Source organism: Lottia gigantea, assembly GCF_000327385.1.
Source record: "Lottia gigantea unplaced genomic scaffold LOTGIsca_84, whole genome shotgun sequence".
NCBI lineage: Eukaryota > Metazoa > Mollusca > Gastropoda > Lottiidae > Lottia > Lottia gigantea.
In genome coordinates, this window is record NW_008710779.1 from 248,371 (window position 1) to 269,128 (window position 20,758).

General features: G+C 31.2%; 3 protein-coding genes across 3 annotated transcripts in view; 2 read left to right on the plus strand and 1 right to left on the minus strand.

Annotated features, from left to right (window-relative positions):
* Positions 1–10,585, plus strand: part of LOTGIDRAFT_169286 (hypothetical protein) — a gene marked incomplete at both ends in the record, with an annotated part of 10,752 nt that extends 167 nt beyond the window's left edge. The window contains 11 exons of the mRNA XM_009067605.1: positions 528–665; positions 1,438–1,731; positions 2,335–2,481; positions 4,464–4,739; positions 5,872–6,153; positions 6,591–6,763; positions 7,599–7,779; positions 8,322–8,498; positions 8,821–8,952; positions 9,171–9,307; positions 10,502–10,585. Coding sequence (XP_009065853.1) covers positions 528–665; positions 1,438–1,731; positions 2,335–2,481; positions 4,464–4,739; positions 5,872–6,153; positions 6,591–6,763; positions 7,599–7,779; positions 8,322–8,498; positions 8,821–8,952; positions 9,171–9,307; positions 10,502–10,585 — 2,021 coding nt within the window. The remainder of the gene's footprint in view (positions 1–527; positions 666–1,437; positions 1,732–2,334; positions 2,482–4,463; positions 4,740–5,871; positions 6,154–6,590; positions 6,764–7,598; positions 7,780–8,321; positions 8,499–8,820; positions 8,953–9,170; positions 9,308–10,501) is intronic.
* Positions 10,586–11,855: 1,270 nt separating this feature from the next.
* Positions 11,856–12,725, plus strand: LOTGIDRAFT_169287 (hypothetical protein; the record flags this gene model as incomplete). The annotated part of the gene is made up of 2 exons (XM_009067606.1): positions 11,856–12,055; positions 12,494–12,725. 2 exons carry the CDS (start codon positions 11,856–11,858, stop codon positions 12,723–12,725), a joined length of 432 nt encoding a protein of 143 aa, XP_009065854.1.
* A 1,912-nt stretch (positions 12,726–14,637) lies between these two features.
* LOTGIDRAFT_133362 (hypothetical protein) lies at positions 14,638–20,508 on the minus strand (the record flags this gene model as incomplete). Its single annotated transcript, XM_009067607.1, has 10 exons — positions 14,638–14,890; positions 15,225–15,289; positions 15,834–15,945; positions 16,475–16,595; positions 16,784–16,960; positions 17,459–17,540; positions 18,389–18,643; positions 19,438–19,591; positions 19,837–19,886; positions 20,437–20,508. The coding sequence occupies 10 exons, from the start codon at positions 20,506–20,508 to the stop codon at positions 14,638–14,640; spliced, it is 1,341 nt and encodes a 446-aa protein (XP_009065855.1).
* Between the last annotated feature and the right edge of the window lie 250 nt (positions 20,509–20,758).

A 20,758-nucleotide genomic window follows, 5' to 3' on the forward strand; every position in this document is an offset into this window, starting at 1 on the left:
CCCTATGTTTATTTCGTTTAAACGAAATAATTAATTCGTTTAAACGAAATAACTAATTCGTTTAAACGAAATAATTATTTCGTTTAAACGAAATAAAAAGATGGGTTAATTATTTCGTTTAAACGAAATAGACGAAAAAATTAATTCGTTTAAACGAAATAAACATAGTGTATTTCGTTAAAACGAATTAATTATTTCGTTAAAACGAATTAATTATTTCGTTAAAACGAAATGTTATTTCGTTTAAACGAAATAAATTATTATTTCATTAAAACGAAATAATTATTTCATTTAAACGAAATAATTATTTCGTTTAAACGAAATAATAAATAAATATGTTTACAATTGCGCCTTAGGGGCTCCGTACCTAGGTGAATTAAACTTTTTAATTCAAATTTAATTTTCACCAAGTAAAGAAAAAGTTTTGAATTCAAAATAAAAAGTGAAAAATTTCGTATATGAGCCAACGTAGTCAGCTGTTTTTTTGAAAAAAAGTGTTAATGGTGAATTATTGTATGTATTTTCAGAAGGAGAATATGGTGATTCTTGTATTACCAGAGAAGACTCTTGTAATGTTGTAAATGGTAGTTGTTATACAAATAACAATATATCAAAATGTTCTTGTAATCTGAATTATTATACAGATAACAACATGTGTAATTCAGGTGAGCATCATTTTAATTATCATTAATAAACGATTTCTACATCTATAATATTTCAACTAAGTGTAAATGATTTCTTTAAGTTTTAAAAAAGGGTATTTATTGTTTAAAGAGATAATGTCGTGTAAGTAATTGGTTTAATGGTGAATGTAGCTTTCTTTCAGAATTAAAATCCAACAACAGGTTCCTCTACCATTCAACCAAAACGTTCCATTCTTATTTAGACTATCCTCACAAAGGTCGTGATCTCGGTTATAATTGCATGAGAAAAATTGTTTCCCCCCTAAAAAAATTCTGACAACCAACCAATTTCATTACTTACTTCATATTCAGGGGCGTTTTTAAGGGAAACTTAGGTAAGGGGGGGGGGGAGCAGGCGCCACAAGCCTTTTTTTTAGAATGATGAAATATTTGAAAGTGGGAGAGTCCAAACCCGGGTCTGCCACTTTTTTTTTTGGCGGCGCCATTTATGCTGCATAAGACAGTTTCTGAGTGAAAATAAGTATTCTCTGTTCTCACTCTTACGATATTGGATCGAATCCCTCAAGCGTCAGAAGACGCAACAATGCAAACTTACAGAAAAGATTTCGCAGGATAGCGGCAAAATGACTGTATGTTATTATTCATTTGTAAATGTAAACTATTTAGAATACAATAATATTCCAAATATGAGCTATCAAGTGATTATTTTATTTCAAATTGAAATAGGGAAAACTTTTCTTTCACACAGAATTTATAAGAAAATCTATACTGTATTATATTTGTTGTATTGTAGTTACCGAACTAAAACCTACAGGTGTTGTAATAGAAGGAACACCAACATCAAGTAGTGTAACTATAAAGTGGACAGTTCCTACAAAAGATGCTATACAGAGTTTTAATATTAAAGGAAATGGACCGAATATTGAAAAAACGCAGTTGAATAAAAATTTTAGGGCAGTGACTATTGCTGGACTAACACCAAATACACAATATACAGATATAAAAGTTGAAACTGTTGTAAAAACTGACAGAAATCCTTCTCTAATTGTAACATCAGATCCACCCTTTATCAATTTTATTACATCTAGTAAGTGATAGTTTTATTTCATTGAATTGTACTATGCAAAAATATTAATTTGTTGTTATTTGTTGAAATTTTTTCGCAGTGTCTTTCTGTCAAATATAAACATGCAAAATCTTATATTTCTATGAAGTTAATTTTTAAACTATCATAACTATTTTGAATCAAGTTTTTCAACTGCACATCAAATTAAAAAAAACATTAAAAAAACTAAAGAAAGAAGACGGTAAGTGTTAATGTAAGTATTTATGAAGTTTCTCCAAAAATTATAAACGGAAAATATATTCTGTAATTAGTGAACTGGACTAAAATGAAATATTTTTGATTTGCAATTAAACGTTTTAGGTTAGCCGTCCGCTTGACCAATCGTAATTTCTCACCGCCGAAATATGAATCTTCAAATCCATGTGTGTCCAGAATTATCCACGTTTGAAAGTGAAGATGGCGACTCGTCTTTTCTTGAGAATCTGCCATATTATATATAGAAAAGTAGGCCTACCTCTGGGGATTATTTACATATACCCAAGACCCAAATCAACCCTCGAAAATGGCGATCCCTTCCATTTAAAATAAAGTCGTCATAGTTAATAACATTTTCTTGTTATACAGAGGCTGGATATAGAGAAACATGTGTTACACCAGGTACTGATCAATGTGATGATACAAATACAGAATGTGTAGATATTGGAGATGGTAATGGTAATAAATGTTACTGTAAAGAAGGTTTCTATACAAACAACAATCAGTGTTTTAATGGTAAGTTATATTATAAATTAGTAACAATGATATTAATATCAAACTAGTTTCTAAACAAACAATAATCAGTGTAATAATGGTAAGTTATATTATAAAATAGTAACAATGATATTACTATCAAACTAGTTTCTATACAAACAATAATCAGTGTTTTAATGGTAAATTGTATTATAAAATAGTAACAATGATATTAATATCAAAACTAGTTTCTATACAAACAATAATCAGTGTTTTAATGGTAAGTCATATTATAAAATAGTAACAATAATATTACTATCAAACTAGTTTCTAAACAAACAACAATCAGTGTAATAATGGTAAGTTATATTATAAAATAGTAACAATGACATTAATATCAAACTAGTTTCTATACAAACAATAATCAGTGTAATAATGGTAAGTTATATTATAAAATAGTAACAATAATATTACTATCAAACTAGTTTCTATACAATCAATAATCAGTGTAATAATGGTAAGTTATATTATAAAATAGTAACAATGATATTACTATCAAACTAGTTTCTATACAAACAATAATCAGTGTAATAATGGTAAGTTATATTATAAAATAGTAACAATAATATTACTATCAAACTAGTTTCTATACAATCAATAATCAGTGTAATAATGGTAAGTTATATTATAAAATAGTAACAATGATATTACTATCAAACTAGTTTCTATACAAACAATAATCAGTGTAATAATGGTAAGTTATATTATAAAATAGTAACAATAATATTACTATCAAACTAGTTTCTATACAAACAATAATCAGTGTAATAATGGTAAGTTATATTATAAAATAGTAACAATAATATTATTATCAAACTAGTTTCTATACAAACAATATTCAGTGTAATAATGGTAAGTTATATTATAAAATAGTAACAATAATATTACTATCAAACTAGTTTCTATACAAACAATAATCAGTGTAATAATGGTAAGTTATATTATAAAATAGTAACAATATTATTACTATCAAACTAGTTTCTATACAAACAATATTCAGTGTAATAATGGTAAGTTATATTATAAAATAGTAACAATAATATTACTATCAAACTAGTTTCTATACAAACAATAATCAGTGTAATAATGGTAAGTTATATTATAAAATAGTAACAATATTATTACTATCAAACTAGTTTCTATACAAACAATATTCAGTGTAATAATGGTAAGTTATATTATAAAATAGTAACAATAATATTACTATCAAACTAGTTTCTATACAAACAATAATCAGTGTAATAATGGTAAGCTATATTATAAAATAGTAACAATGATATTACTATCAAACTAGTTTCTATACAATCAATAATCAGTGTAATAATGTAAGTTATATTATAAAATAGTAACAATAATATTACTATCAAACTAGTTTCTATACAAACAATAATCAGTGTAATGATGGTAAGTTATATCATGAATAGTAAACTAAATGAGGTTGTTGTTTTTCTCAAATCTGGCAATATGTGAAAACAGCTTTTTCTCAAGATCTGAAAGTAACAAGTATTCTGTTCTGCTCTGTTCTAAGATAACATGTCACAATGACAAGGCCTTGAGGATAATGGGTCTGTCAAAATCAAGTTTAACATAAATTATATAGATTTTCTTATGATAAAAAGGAATCTTTCTTTTTTAACCCATGTTATTGTAAAGCTGACGTGGTTTCATGTGATTTCTTCATTGGTGAATGCTACTTGGTCTTTCTTATATTAACCAGAAGAAATAAGATTATAAACTTTGTAAAATTATACCATGTTCATCTTTGTCAAAGTTATTTAAACATGTGCCTCTTCCTTCCGAACTCCTGCATATATTGTATATGTTTAAAATGGGAAAAATTGGCCACATTATGCTTTGAAACACTTCTAATTTCAATCATATTTTTATGATTTGATTTACTAATCTAGCTTTAAGATCAACGTAATATATTGTGGATGTGTAAACTTCGATGACTTTTATTACAGCTGCAGAATTGAAAACCATTATTGCTGGTATAATTCCAAAGACTAACACTGCAACAGTTTCATGGACCCTACCATCAAATAGTCAATTTATATCCAGTATTAGTATAGAAGTAAATGGTATTATAAATAAATCTAGTATAAGTAACACTGCTACATCTAGTGAAATAACTGGTTTACAACCTGGTACTATGTACAGTATTAAAGTTATATCTATAGTTAATACTGATAGAAAACAAAATTATGAAGTTAAATCAAAGAACGTATCAAACACAACAAGTAAGTAGAAGACATCTTAAGTTCAAAATAATACCATTAACATGTAAAATGTCTAATCATTAGTCAAGAAGAAATGAGTAACCAGGGACATATTGTATGGACTAAGAATTGATTTTGATATACATTAGTTAATATAACATTATCATATTGTAAATGCTAAACAGACATGAGAGTTTGAATTTTCCATGTAATTTCAACATTATCTGTTATACCTTTCCATGCGCATGATTTGATAACCATTTCTGTAAAACTAACCTTTGCAATAGACAAGCAAAGCAAGATGACTCTAAATTCCTTGCCTTATAATTATGCTATAAAGATAACTAAAAAGATTTTATCCCAATTATCCTTAATTAGAATGACTACATAAAAGAATCATTATCCATTATGAATCCAATATTGATTCATAAAAATGATGATCATTCAATGATAGTATGCAGACTTTGGTTAGAAAAAAACCCCACAAAAACACAATCCTGAATCACCTGAAAATATCAAAGAAAGAATTTTGTAAAAAAAAAATAATGCCTTAAAAAATTTGTGTAATTTGCTTTTTTGATCAAAAGGGAAACATTCAATTTTTTCTTGCCAAGTACAAACTAAAACCAAAATTTTTGTTGTTTTATTTCGGCATTCATTAATGTTCTCAGGACCAAGGAACTAGGCTTGTTTAACTAGCACAGATGAAAATACGTTCTGAGTTTAAAACTCTACCAATTCTAGGCTTTATTGTCTAACTAACTAAATGTGAGCAGTGACTTGGGGTATGCATAGGGATTGACTGACTAAATGGGGTACTGAATTTGATGTCTTATAGTAATCAATGGCCAACCAATCAAGAGTCACAATTTAAAAAACAGTAAGACTCTTATCACTATTATGTTCAAACACTTTGAGGATCAAGATAGTATAGCCTTTTGGATTCTTCATCCCTTGTCTATCTTTCTGATAAAGCTTCTAGTTGTTCAGATGGGATATATATAATAAATATACATAATCAATACATGTATATGTAATTGTACATTTTATAAATGTATGATTTAAACATACCATATCAAAAAAATAATTTTACTTTGCTTTCAGTCCCTTTTTATTACAAAAATTATTATTTTCATATCATTTCTATTTCTAGATCCTGGTAAACCTGGACCATTAAATTCTGATAATAACTATGATACTACTAAAGTAATGAACATTGGATTTGTTAAACCAACTGGTGGAGTTGATAAATACATTGTACAAATAACAGGACCAGGTCTTAACACTACTTTTACACAAGAACCAACTACTAATAGTATAACACTACCAGCTAATACATTACAACCTGGTAGACAATATAATATCAGTATTATTGCTGTTTATAACGGAAAGAATAGTGCAGAGTTTGTAGGTGTTTTCAACACAAACTCAAGAGGTTAGTATTTATATCATTCCCACTTCCGACACAGATACACATCCCATCTTTTTCATGTACGAAAAAAAAGCTTATGGTATGAATATTCATGTTCCTTTAGCACGGTTGTATATCTATTATGTGAACAATATTGTACCGTTGCTTAAGGAACATCATGGATATCAGGTTTTGCAGATTGTTGGCAACCGGTTAAACGGGCATTCACTGTTTATGATTAAAAAGACATGGAACGACAGTTTCAACACAGATATGCTGGACAGAAATCGCTCTTTATGTCACTTGCGAGATGCATTTGAATTTTTAGAAATGTTTATAAATGTGAAAACCACATAGAGGTACATGGAGTTTGGACAGTGATTGGACTTTTTTTTAACAAACCTTTACATGGGACAGTGAACTGTTTGTTATGTTTTTAATTATACTAACGTTTAATTTAGGGTCTGATCCTGTTAAAGATTTAAATATAACTAACATCAATAGTAGAAGTCTTACTGTATCTTGGTCTTATCCTGATGAAGATATGGGTGTTCTTACTGCTTATATATTAGATGTTAAGATTGGTAGTGAATGTATTCAACAATATATATATGTTACTGATATTAATAATAAGGTTTGTATTAAGATGTATATTATTATTATTCAATATAAGATATTGGTACTGTTACTGATATTGATAATAAGGTTTGTATTAAGATGTATATTATTATTATTCAATATAAGATATTGGTACTGTTACTGATATTAATAATAAGGTTTGTATTTAGATGTTGATTATTATTATTCAATATAAGATATTGGTACTGTTACTGATATTAATAATAAGGTTTGTATTAAGATGTTGATTATTATTATTCAATATAAGATATTGGTACTGTTACTGATATTGATAATAAGGTTTGTATTAAGATGTTGATTATTATTATTCAATATAAGATATTGGTACTGTTACTGATATTAATAATAAGGTTTGTATTAAGATGTTGATTTTTATTATTCAATATAAGATATTGGTAGTGTAACTGTTACTGCTAATATTATTTTACATTACATCCCATTACATCCGCTAGTCTGTTCAAATTTGGCTTGTGCTCTCTCTAGGGGCTACAATTCTTTACAGATTTTATTACATTTATTTTGTAGGTCAGTGTCATTATGAGGTTGATCCGTATCATGATGATCTATTAATTTTTCAACGGAAATATCGTGTTCGACCTAGCGTTTTCACTCATTGTGCAACTCGTGCTCCTTCCGTCCGTTCACACTTGGCTCGTGTTCACTATACAGGCCACAATTCTTGGTAAATTCTTTTGATTTTGATTTTGTGGGTCAATGTCATTTCGACTCTATTAGCTATATAGTACATCTTGTGCACACTCTACAATTGCAATCACAGCTGCTGGGGGCGTATGTCACCTTGCTTCACAAGGCTATCTTTTCCATTTTAGCCAACGACTAATAATTGTGCAGGTGTAACACCAACATATAGTGTAACAGATTTAAAAGCTGGTATTATACAAATAATAATTGATTTGTTACCATATATCAACTACACTCTTATAGTTACACCATATAATAATGTTAGACCAGGATCTGTAGCTTCTAAATCAGAACTAACATATATAGAAGGTATGAATTTTCGGCAGTCATTTCGAAATCGTGTACCATTAATATGTTTCTTTCGTGCAAATGTAGGCCAACATATTTCAGAGTTAACTTTTTCGTTGCTTAACATAAGTGTTTTTTTTAGAGAATGGTGATTTAAATTTCTTTATCCAGCCATTGACTTTCTTTTATTTTTCCATCAATATCGATTTACATCAATTGTTATACACCCATTTATGAATTTGATTTGCGGCTCATAAACAGCCCAGAGGGCACAACCCTTGTCGGGTTGTTTTACAATATATGTGTAATTGAAATATGTTCAATCATTCTTCAATGAACTTGTATAAATTTAGAACTTGTATACAAGAATTTGAACATTCATGACTTTTCTTTATATCATTCCAATTTCGTGTACAAGTAGTGTGGATCATTTAAGCTTCGTAAATATCCTTTGGCTTCTTTTGAGTACCCTCAACAACTCCTCTTACCAATACAATGGTTATATTATATTTATCACATTCTTCGTATTTTGTTACTAATTCAACTAGTTGATCTCTTTGTAGCTGCTGGTGAACCAAGTAATTTGAATGTAATAGAAATCAATGCTAAGAGCTTTCTTGTGACTTGGAATAAACCATCTCTGAAAACAGGACCAACAACATATTATTTGTATTTATATGAACGGAACAATCTGGCAAATAACCAGGCTAGTCAATTAGTCAAAACACATGTTGTACAAGGTTTGTCATGATTTTTAAATTTATGAATATTAAAGATGGGTTTTAACCAATCATAAATGTCCATGTAAGTACCGTCTGGATAAACAAAAAAAAACTTTTTGACCTTTCTTGATCGGTCACTCACCGTAGCTACAGGGAGTCATGAGGTAAAAATTAAAAGAACAATTGTTCTGTCTGTGTTTCTATAACTTATGTAGGTGATACATCTCGTTCGTTAAAGAAGAAAACGAAACGGTCTGTTAACTGAATTTGAGATATTTCGTGTTCAGACAATATAAAAAGGGTTTCATTATAATAAGCTCAATAAAACTTTTTGTTGCAGGTTTTGATACTGAAGAATATCGAGTTAATGATGTAGTAAGCTACTGGTATTATAGAGTGGAATTACAGGCATCTACTGCTGCTGGAAATAGTTCAATTAAAAGTATTCCAGAGTTTCAAACATTACCATCAGGTTTGTTCAATGATTAATATGAAAATGTTATGCAATATGAAAAGAACCAAAAGTTGAGTTTTGCCCTCGGATTTTTTTAGCCAAAGGGAAGGGGGGGGGGGGTGTTTTTCGAGCAACAATCTCATTACTAGGTTAGAAATTCGGGCAACCTCAGATACCTGGCTCCGCCACTGGATATAGATTGAACCATTATAATTGAATTTATTCATATATTTCAGCTCCTGGTAAAGTTAAAAATCTTGCAATAGAAAAGATAAAAGGCCAATACTCAATAGCAAAAGTGAGTTGGTCCTGCCCCAATGACAGAGATCGTAATGGAGTTATAAAGAATTACACTTTGACTTCAACTTTAGAGGTAAACATATAAAATATATATTGTTTTATTTTACATGTTCTTTAACTGCTAAGGGACGGGACATATGCGCCATTGATTCGACTAGTCGTACTTTAGTCTCAGAAACGGGGATGTTTTAGCTAAGCCAATCTGTTATAGTGTTCACAGCTCACCATCGAAATTTTAGTCTTCATTTCCATGTTTGAAAGTTAAAAAGGCGAGTCGTCTTTCCTTGTGACACTGCCATATATAGAAAGAAAATATATTCATAGTTTGAGATATTTTTGAAGGAATTATGCAATTTTTTCGCACATTTCTATTTTCAGTAGAAAAACTGTTTTTAACTATAAATGTTTTTAAACTAATTGCGGAATATGCTTTATCACAGGCCCTTCGCACAAACACTTAGTGTTAATGGAATTGCAGGCACCACAAACGTCTATTGAAATGGTGCAAATTGATGCTATCGGGCTACTAATTTTTTTAGACAACTACTTAACAATCCCTCTTAAGGGTACAATGTGCACTTTAACTTTTAGAATGAAATACCGGAAGTTATTCAACACCAAGAAAGTTGTAAATTTACTAAAACTGTCACAGTAAAGCCTGGCGAGCAGAATCGATTTATAGTTGTGAGTGGTTGTATAATATTTCTTGTTTAAAAGGAAACTATCGGTACCTCTCGATTATAAGACTATATATTCATCAGTTGAACTGACCAGGTGCCATGACTTAAGAATAGAATCTCTATAGAAGGTGATATATCCATTAAACTAAATAATTATGGAAACACGCTGTTAAGAATGTTTCAAAATTACTTAGTTTAATGAATTATCAGTTTTATCGATTTATTGGATTATGGAGGGATTCTGTTGTATAGTTATAGCATCACTGATGAATAAAGACTCATTTTAACCAAGTTAAAAAAAAATTTTTTTTGGGTCATCCCAAGAGGTAGTATACTTTTAATTAGCTTACTGTTATTGCAAAATATATGGACGTGAATACGAATGCATAGAGATTGAGTGACTTTCCTAGAGTTATCCTATCAAAGACCCTTACCAGATTCGTTCTGCTTTAAAAGCGTTTCTGTGTAAGATGCTGCAAACATCCCTATGCCTGTTTCTGAAAGTGATAAAAGGCATTGTAAAATATGGCGGATATTCGTTGAGAAACCTTAATTCTTTTTATCTGTGAGTTAATTTATCTTTTCAGTATGCCACTAATATGGGATTTAAGGGAGAAGAGGCAGCTATAGAATATACAGCACCTACAGAAAGTAGGGTTTTTGTCATTTGATTTTTTTTAATGTATTTGTATTTCATGTACCCCAATATTACAAGTATTTCGAGAAATTTTGGCCCAAAGTATTGTATGGGGTCATTCAAAGATAGCTTGCCAGGCAAAGTAACATACGCCCACTGGCAGCTGTCAGAAATGATTAAACAGTCTTTAGTGACTACAGGGTTGCACAATATAGCTAATAGAGTGAAACGTCAAGTCAGACACGATATTTCGGTGAAATATTATCCGATCATCGCGAAAATCGATAGGGATCATCTTCATAATGACATTGACACACAAAATAAAAATCAAAAGAATCTGTAAAGAATTGTAGCCTGTAGAGTGAGCACGAGTTGCACAATATAGCTAATAGAGTAAAACGTCAGGTCAGACACGATATTTCGATGAAAAATTACCCGATCATCATGAAAATCGATAGATCATCATGAAAATCAATAGGGATCATCTTCATAACGACATAGACATACAAAATAAAAATCAAAAGAATCTGTAAAGAATTGTAGCCTGTAGAGTGAGCACGAGTTGCACAATATAGCTAATAGAGAAAAACGTCAAGTCAGACACGATATTTCGGTGAAAAATTATCCGATCATCACGAAAATCAATAGGGATTATCTCCATAATGACATTGACACACAAAATAAAAATCAAAAGAATCTGTAAAAAATTGTAGCCTGTAGAGTGAGCACGAGTTGCACAATATAGCTAATAGAGAAAAACGTCAAGTCAGACACGATATTTCGGTGAAAAATTATCCGATCATCACGAAAATCGATAGGGATCATCTTCATAATGACATTGACACACAAAATAAAAATCAAAAGAATCTGTAAAAAATTGTAGCCTGTAGAGTGAGCACGAGTTGCACAATATAGCTAATAGAGAAAAACGTCAAGTCAGACATGATATTTCGGTGAAAAATTATCCGATCACCACGAAAATCAATAGGGATCATCTTCATAATGACACACAAAATAAAAATCAAAAGAATCCATAAAGAACTGTAGCCTGTAGAGTGAGCACGAGCCAAATGTGAACGGACGGACCGACGGGGTGATTACCATATACGCCCATCTTACGTCTGGGCGTATAAAAATGTCTAACTACTGTAGTTTGTCCTACATAAAGATAAAGACTGATTGCTGTGTCCAATGAGGAAAACTCAATATTTATTTAGAAGCTTCTGATCAATCCTGTCTGTGAAATAAATTGAATTTTTTTAATGTTATCACAAACACCTGCTTGTTATGAAGTATTTATTAGCATGCCTTATGCCATTAGATTAAATTTGGCGCTGATTTTTCAATTTAAAAAAAAAACTGGTGTCAGTTCCACATATCTTTTTTCATCAGATTCTACAGATGATGGTATTTCTCCAACAGTTCTAGGCATTATTGGTGCCTTAGTAGCTATAATAGCGGCGATGGTCATTGGAATTGCTATTTATTGTTTAATGAAAAGAAGGTACATAATTTTTATACAGTAACTTTTCCAATGAAATTGATTAGACGGTAGAGCCGTAAATATTATGTGTTTGAAGAATATACAGTAAATTACAATTCGTGTATTTGAAGCGCCTATGATTCTTTAAGATCGGACAATACTGTTGCCCCTATTACGTTCAAAAGTCATTTATGGTCTGACATCGGCCCATCAAATTATGTGAATAACACGTAGTGGCTAACCTCTACTTGATGTCCGGCGGGAGCTATTGATTCTCATTCATTTGAGTTGCTCTGTCGGTCATGTATTGAAAATAGAGCCAAATCAGGCCCTCAGTAGAATGTGGGCGTATAAAACCTGGTAGTAGGTTTAGGACCTATAGTATCTGATTATTATATACCGTTATCAAATATAATGAAAATAGATTAAAAATTTGAGATATAATTATTTATTTTGCAGAAGATCGGAAGAAAAGGAAAAGAATGAAAAAACTGTAACCTACAACCGAAGGTCTAATGGAACTCCGAATCCTGAGGCCTCAGCAAATGCCAATCTCCCAAATGGCAACAGTGGCGTTGAAACTGCAGCGTATTACGTGAACGTTCCAGATCAAAGTAACAATGAAGAACAAGGTCCATATGCGTCTTTAGATGATGATTTAACACCTCCTGTTTATGAAACTCTCAAATGATTTTTTTTAACTTTTTATATGTTTATATCATCAACACTGATAGCTTTTAGTTCCACCATTCCTGTACTTCAAGAAAAATGCTCAGAATATGAGATCACTGTCGCAAACACATACAATGGCAAGATATATAACATTTTCTAAACCTTCTAAATCTCTTGAATTTGTGACAGGCCTGTAGCTATAGGGGGTCAACCGAAGAAATGGATTGCCTGCCTAAAAAAATTCTGACAACCATTCCATTCCAACTAAACACCATACATATTGCCACTCTAGACATATTACTTACCCCTCCAAACAATCAAGTCTGGCAACGGGCCTTATTTATGAATTTCTTACAATTAACCCAAACCTATGTGATATTAATTTCTTTCATGCATTGTTGAAACATTTGTGTACAAAAGTAGGCCTATTTAGTATTAGAAAATAGAGGTGAATAAGATTGTATATGGTACCCTAAGATTTGTATACCCTAGCGATTTTAATCAATGTATGTTTCAACCAGTGGCGGCACCAATGGGGGGTACAAAATGGGTGGATGTACCTTCACTTCATTAATTATGTAGTTTTTTTGGGGTAATGAGGCACTGTGTAGTCTGACATAAACTTTTTGGAAAATTACAATTTAAGTCGTTTTATTCAGTTAGGATATATTATTCGACATGAAAAAGGTTACAGGGGGCGGGGTTATGCAATTGATCAAGGATCTTGAAGTGAAAACTTCAATCCTAACAAATCTAAAACATGACCTTTTTACGTCATAGCCCCTCAAAAATATGTGACAGGATGCACCAAATTAATTCGATTTTCAAAATATTTCGAGAGAGAAATGCGACGGTTGTCCTCCCCCTCCTTCAGTGACACCCTAAAAAGTGGAGCTTAAATTATAAAATGTCTTTGGAAGTGGTTTCAACAGCAAAGAGCTTGCCCACCATCAGAGTCAGCAATCCATAGGTATTAAACAATCAAAAAAAAAAGATCAAACTAAGCATTAACAATTATTATTCAAAGGGAAAATATGTTAATTTTTACCTGAACATACAATATATTTCCCAAATAGCTTTGGTTGATCAAAAATGTGCATAGTAAGAAGATTTATTAACAAATTTTACCCTCAATTGATGTAAAGAAAATCCAAATCCACATTCATAAGCATACCAAGTAAAACCTTGCTTAGGTATGTCTTCCACTGACCTAAAAATGCCCTTATACCATAGTTATTTATTATCCATTTTTGTATGAATACGAATAATGAAATTGGTCATGGATATAAAAGTCTACTCACAACTCAGTTGCATGAGAGTAACGTTTTAAAGATGGGTTTCCTTATTTTTATTTATGAAAATGAAAATGCTAATACTTATATGAATAGAAAGTAGAGGTGTTATAATTACTTGGAAAATACCAGTTTGTCTCACATGTCCATATTTAATTCATAATTAGCTTAATTAGAGAGAATTACCAGCAGAATTCCAATGAGTGACTGATCGAGAAAGGTCAAAAAGTCTTTTTTTGTTTATCCTGACTGTACATACATGGACATTTATGATTGGTTAAAACCCAATTATATGCAATAAGAAAATAATGATATGATTAAGAATACATGATATTTCATTAGAAACACCAATTAATCAAATAGTTTGCTTAATTCAAAACTAAAAAATACGGAAACCAATCTTTAAACTCATGTCCACTATTGTTTATTAGCAACCATAGCAAGTTGTGAATGCTATGGTGTAAGGGCCTCTTTAGGATAATTCAAATTCAACATACATACATATTAATTGTATCAAATTACATGATTTATATCATAATAGAATTATAAAGCAAGCATTATAGTTGATAGCCAATCAAAAACATACATATGCGTGGACGAACTCACAATCATTTCAACTCAAAGAAACATAGGCCTATCCTATTTTCTCTTAGAGACTGTCACCCAAATGTCATCTTCAGAATGAGTGACCAGTCCAAAAACGGGTTGAACAACTTGACCTTCTACTAAATGGAACTTAAATCTGCGGAACAGTGATACCAAACAGATTGCGCTTTCTAAGTAGGCAAATTTCCGACCAGGACATACTCGCCTTCCAGCAAATCCAAAAGGTGAAAAAGCCAAATGTGGTCTCTTCTTGATGTTTTCTTCATTGAATCGTTCTGGATCAAAACTGAAAATAAACAGGTGAAAAATTATCAGATCATCACAAAATGCGATAGGGATCATCTTCATAATGACATTGACCTACAAAATAAAAATCAAAAGAATCTGTAAAAAATTGTAGCCTGACCGACGGATCGTCTAAGTGAATACAAAATACGCCCAAAATATATTTGTGGGCGTATCAAAATGAAGTTTGAAGTCAGTTGCCAAAACTCATGAAGGGCCATCCAAACAGTTCAACAGGTATCAAAAGCTTTCAAAACAATTTTACCTTGTTCTTATATTCAGTTATTTTAAACTATGTATGAAAAAAACTCAATATCAATTTATGTTTCACTTACATTTTCGGTTGAGGCCACTGTCTTTCATCTTGTAAGCTAACACCTAATGCATGAATCACTGGAGTCTACAATACCAAATTGATGTTTTGAAGCAGATATTTTCAACAAGAGAAAAGCATGCATATCACTTAACATTATAGCTATTTATAAAGACAAAGATAATACTCCATCAAACTTGTGCTCAATAAGAAAAACACAGAATGAATGACAGAAATATGCTAAATTTAAACGGATGGATGTGCCATTTTGAGGTTTGATTTTAGGCTTGAATATAAGTAAAAATAGTCTTCAGAAGTACTAAAAATGTAAGCAAATCATAATTCCTTTAAAAATACTTCAAACTAGGAATTTTACTCACTATTTCTATATATGTTTTTTCTATATATTACAGAGTATCTTAAATTGATGAGTCGTCATTTTAACATTCGAAAGCAGATAATTCTGGACACACATGGAGTTGAAGGCCGTGAGCTGAGAACACTATTACTGATTAGCTCAGCAAAAATATTCCAGTTTCAGAGACTTTAAGTATGATTGGTCAAACACATTTAAATTATCAAAAATACAAACAGCTTAAAGTCAAAGTATTAATATTTAAAACTATCTCACCTTCTTTGGTATTTTATGGCCACCAAGTTCTGAATCAAAATCTTGGTATCGTGCAGCCCATGGCGCTACAACAGCACACCTCATTGTTTCATCAATTATTTGTTTAGTGTACCTGAAATTAGCCATTTTGATCGCAGATATAGTTTTGGGTCAGTTTGTAGGACAAAGGAACTGTTTTTTGAAGATTGAAACGACAATTTAAAGGAAATAAACTATTAGTTATTCTGCCCTGACTCTGAATAATGCAATAATCATTCAAACTATATGGGCAACATGATATAGGCCTTCTATTATCTCTTGAAGCTACCTCCAATGTGCAATATATAGATACCCAGATGCTAGAGATATTCGTCGGCCAATTTCCTTATCGATATATATCAAGATGATCGATTATATTTATTTATATATTTACGAACTATAGCGGTCAATTGAATAAATGAAGTGAATATGACATCCAGGTCAATGGTATAAATGAATTGATTTTTCATTAATGGCTATTTTTGAGAGGGGGATAATATGTATGATGTACCCCCTAGTCAGAAACTAGGGGAACGAAACTAAGGGTGGACATGAAAGTTTGTGGAAGTGTGGAAGTTTTCTGTGATCAGACTTCTACTGATGTTATAGATACTTGTACTTACTTCAACTGATCATAATTGTCAGCACTAATATCATCATCACCAAGAACATTCTTAATTTCTTTTAGTAATTTCTTTTCAACCTCTTCATGTGTAGCAAGGAAATAGACTGCCCATGTCAACACTGAATAAGGAAAGGTAACAATTCGTAAACGTTGAGAGATGATCAGAACATCAAAACAAACGGAATAAAATATATTTTACCAATTTGAATTTTTAGGCAAATTTTAATTTTAGTCAATCAAAATGAGGTATACAATGTCTGTTATCTATGTATTGATGAGGCCTAGCTATATTTTGTTATGTACTTACAATTGCCAGCAGTATGGAATCCACCAATTAGAAAAGTCAGAATTTCCGAAAAAATTCCATCTTCAGTTTTCATATGTTCAACAATACGATCAATTAATAAATAGTCTTCAGATTTTTTACCATTTTTCTTACGAAAATCTATAATGTTCTGTACAATCTTTCTCATTTCTTTCAATGCTGTTAAAGATATTTAGTCATGTACATACACTTTTACCTAGTGGACCCAACACTATTCGTACCTGTATCACTAATCAAAATTGACTTCTGGTAGGTATACAATCAAATATTAACAAATCAAAGAAAAATAAATCCTCAAAAACTAACGATCCTAAATTGGATTGGAGCAACTCTCATAAAATGTGACCTTTTGAATCTGGCCCTAAACGTGACAATGGCACATCAGCAACAGGTAGGGCCCGATTTCTTGAGAAAGATATATGACTTCAATTCATCAATACTTCAGCATCAAATTTAATAAAATATAATGGTCAAAACTGAATTATTTACATAATTGCAGAGTATGGGATAGGAAAGCAATTGAATAATAATTGACCTCTGCAGACTACATAATAGCAGAGAATATTATTGGTTCATGAATATAGCTTCAGCTAATAAGCTGTACCACGGCTAGATTTTTTCCTCCAAATGTAAAGAGACATTTTTAACTATATTTACCAAGATTAAGAGATATGGCCCTAGGACTACCATCTTCGGGTACAGTGGGATCAGCTATCCTCTTCTCCATTTCCGACCACATCTGAATCAAAATATTAGCAATTTAAGTCAAATATTAAACATGCACAGCCTGTAGCACATAGGGCCTCAGGTTTATTGTCCCAATCACACTTTTTCCATGTCAGCCCCTCAAACTTACAGCACTGGCAATGAAAAAGATTTCTGTGGTCAGAAACTTACATACACAGTATCAAAATGACATTACAAAGCCATAATATTAGAGAATATGGTCAGAAATGTACTAACGGTATCATAATGATCATATATGAACTTAAAATATCAGAAATATCATAATGATCAGATCAGATATGAACTTACAGTATCATAATGATCAGATCAGATCAGAAATGAACTTACAGTATCATAATGATCAGAAATGAACATAAAATATCATAATGATCAGAAATGAACATAAAATATCATAATGATCAGATATGAACTTACAATATCATAATGATCAGAAATGAACATAAAATATCAATATGATCAGAAATGAACTGATGGTATCATAATGGTCAGAAATGAACGGACAGTATCATAATGGTCAGAAATGAAGGTATTATCTCGACCTATGCCGGGATTGAACTCTGGACCTTCAAGTTAGCGAGCAAGCGTCTAACTCACTGAGCCACCACGGCTCCCACATAATGATCAGAAATGAACTTACAATATCATAATGGTCAGAAATGAACTTCCAATATCGTAATGGTCAGAAAAGAACTTACAGTATCATAATGGTCAGAAATGAACTTACAATATCATAATGGTCAGAAAAGAACTTACAGTATCATAATGGTCAGAAATGAACTTACAATATCATAATGATCAGAAATGAACATAAAATATCATAATGATCAGAAATGAACTTACAATATCATAATGACCTCGCATAGCAATAATATCTTTTTCATCATCCATCGCATCACCATATAATGAATTCATAACTGTTTTGAAAGCATAGGCTATCATATACTGGTTTAAAGATAAATGTTCCTCCTTTACTTTATTTTCTAATGTTTTCACCAAATTGTCTGCAACCTGAATACAAATTGTATTAATATTACCAATAAACATAAAAACAGTATAGCACAGAGTGGAACTCTGAGTAACAACATGTTTCAGGTTCTATTGAAATATTTGTATATCTCTCTTCAATTAATGTATTGAGCACTATTTTATCATTAAAATATTTTTTTATTGTTCGATCAGTAAATAGATATATTTGTCAAAATATTTGATTCACCAGTTGGTAAAGCTCAATTCAGTTCAAAGTTGCAATTTTCAAGTGAATCAAACTTGAAAATTGCAACTTTATACTGAATTGAGCTTTTGGAAGCTCACCTCTTGGAATTTTGGAGAATATGAGAATAATTCATGATGACTAAAACTTTTATCATATGTTTGTCTTCTGGCACGACCATCATTACCATTACAATACTGTATACTCCTCTCACCAATAACAGGTTCAAACACTTTAAATAACTCAACTACAAAAGTACCAAACAGTCATAATTTTCAATGATGTCAAAAATCAAATTCATAGCTTTTATCAATTGCTCTCAAAGAATCAAGTTATCAAAATAAAACAAGGCCCTGTCTGCTACAGGCTGTGACTGTTAAAGATCCCTCAAGAGTTGGGAATCAACAAAGAAAAGGCTTATGCTGTCCTGGCCAAAAGGGCCTCACTGCACACTGCATATCAATTGCCCCCTGCATCAAGAAAAGGTAAAATTTGTGATTAAAGTGATAATGCTAGAAACATTGTGCCTTAAAGAATAGATTGAGATATTTTTCTTCGATACCATCAGAACCTGTAGCTGCTTCAAATTTGAGTAAAATCTTAGATAAGTATTCAAAAAGGAGAATTATTTTTTACTTTTTTTTTTCAGGATAGACATATTACCTGGTCTATCAAATACATTCTGGTGCTGTTTAAACAACTCAGGAGAAGCTATACTAATCACTAACTGTCTGCCCATCCAGAAAGAAGCTATGTCACCAAATCTACCATGTAAATCTAGTAAGAACTCATGTAGGCTTCCAGCTCTACCAATATCACTCAAGTTACCATCCCTAAAAAGAGAAAACTTGGTTACAATTTCAACAGATTTTTTCAATTACTACCAAATTTTAGGAAATAGGAATCAAAACTGAAATTCATTAGACAAAACTAAAAATTGAGTTTGACTAATTGCTAATAAATTTTGTTAGTTTAAATTGAACACTGACTTGCAGATGAAGTTTTTATTTACTTTTTTTAAATATTTTCCTTCAAGCTTACAACTAGCATTTTTTTAGAAGCAACATTTTTTACTTACTCTTTGGTAGTTGGGTCCAAACCAGGAACTGATGTTGCTTTTCTGGAGCTCTAAAATAACAAACAGATGTAATTTCACTTAATCTTTAATTTCTTGTATAATTTTATGTCACTGTTAACTGAATCAGATCACAATACTATAAAATTATCGACATATGGATGGACCACCCCTTTACCTGAGTGGAGTGCCTAAATGTAAAAGACTGAATCAAAGAAGGTAGAAGATACAGAAGAAGTGAAGAAGATACAGATACAGACTACTTTGGTATGCAAACAAACAAAATTGTACTGTGGCCTTGGGCCTAGGCTGAGTTGCAAATTTTGGCACAGTTGCTATTTGGCCACTCCCCACTTCAAGTTGTGCAATTGATGATTTTTTTTTTGTGTTATGTTTATCAATCTAGAATATTTCAGCAAAATTTTGGTAAGTATTCTGATTCTCGCTGGTCTTTGGAGGCAAACAATGGATAAGGCCACGATAGATCTTTCCTTGTTAGACTTCGTACTCGACTTGTGACTTGAGCAATGTAACCTGAACTGCAGTACTCTAGAGTAGATCTAGGCCTTGCAGAGAAAATAATGTATTTTTAGATTTTTTTACCGGCATTAGGTAAATGACAGCTCCGACAAGCATCATGAAAAACGTTACAGCAAAAATTGCAAAGTCCAACATGTTTTTTTTTACCAATATTCTTTGCAATAAATAAAATTTGTCTACGTTGTTGTTTTCACTTTATTTACAACCTGCTGTTGGAAAGCCCTCTGACGTCATCGCAGGGATTTCCCTCAAAAGCGCCCTCTTCAAAATATTGATTCACGTGACAAGCAATCACATGACTTACCTGGAAATATTTTTGTTCAGTCAGGTGTGAACATTTTACCAGCCTTAATTATTATATTATCATTAATTATAACGTGTAAAC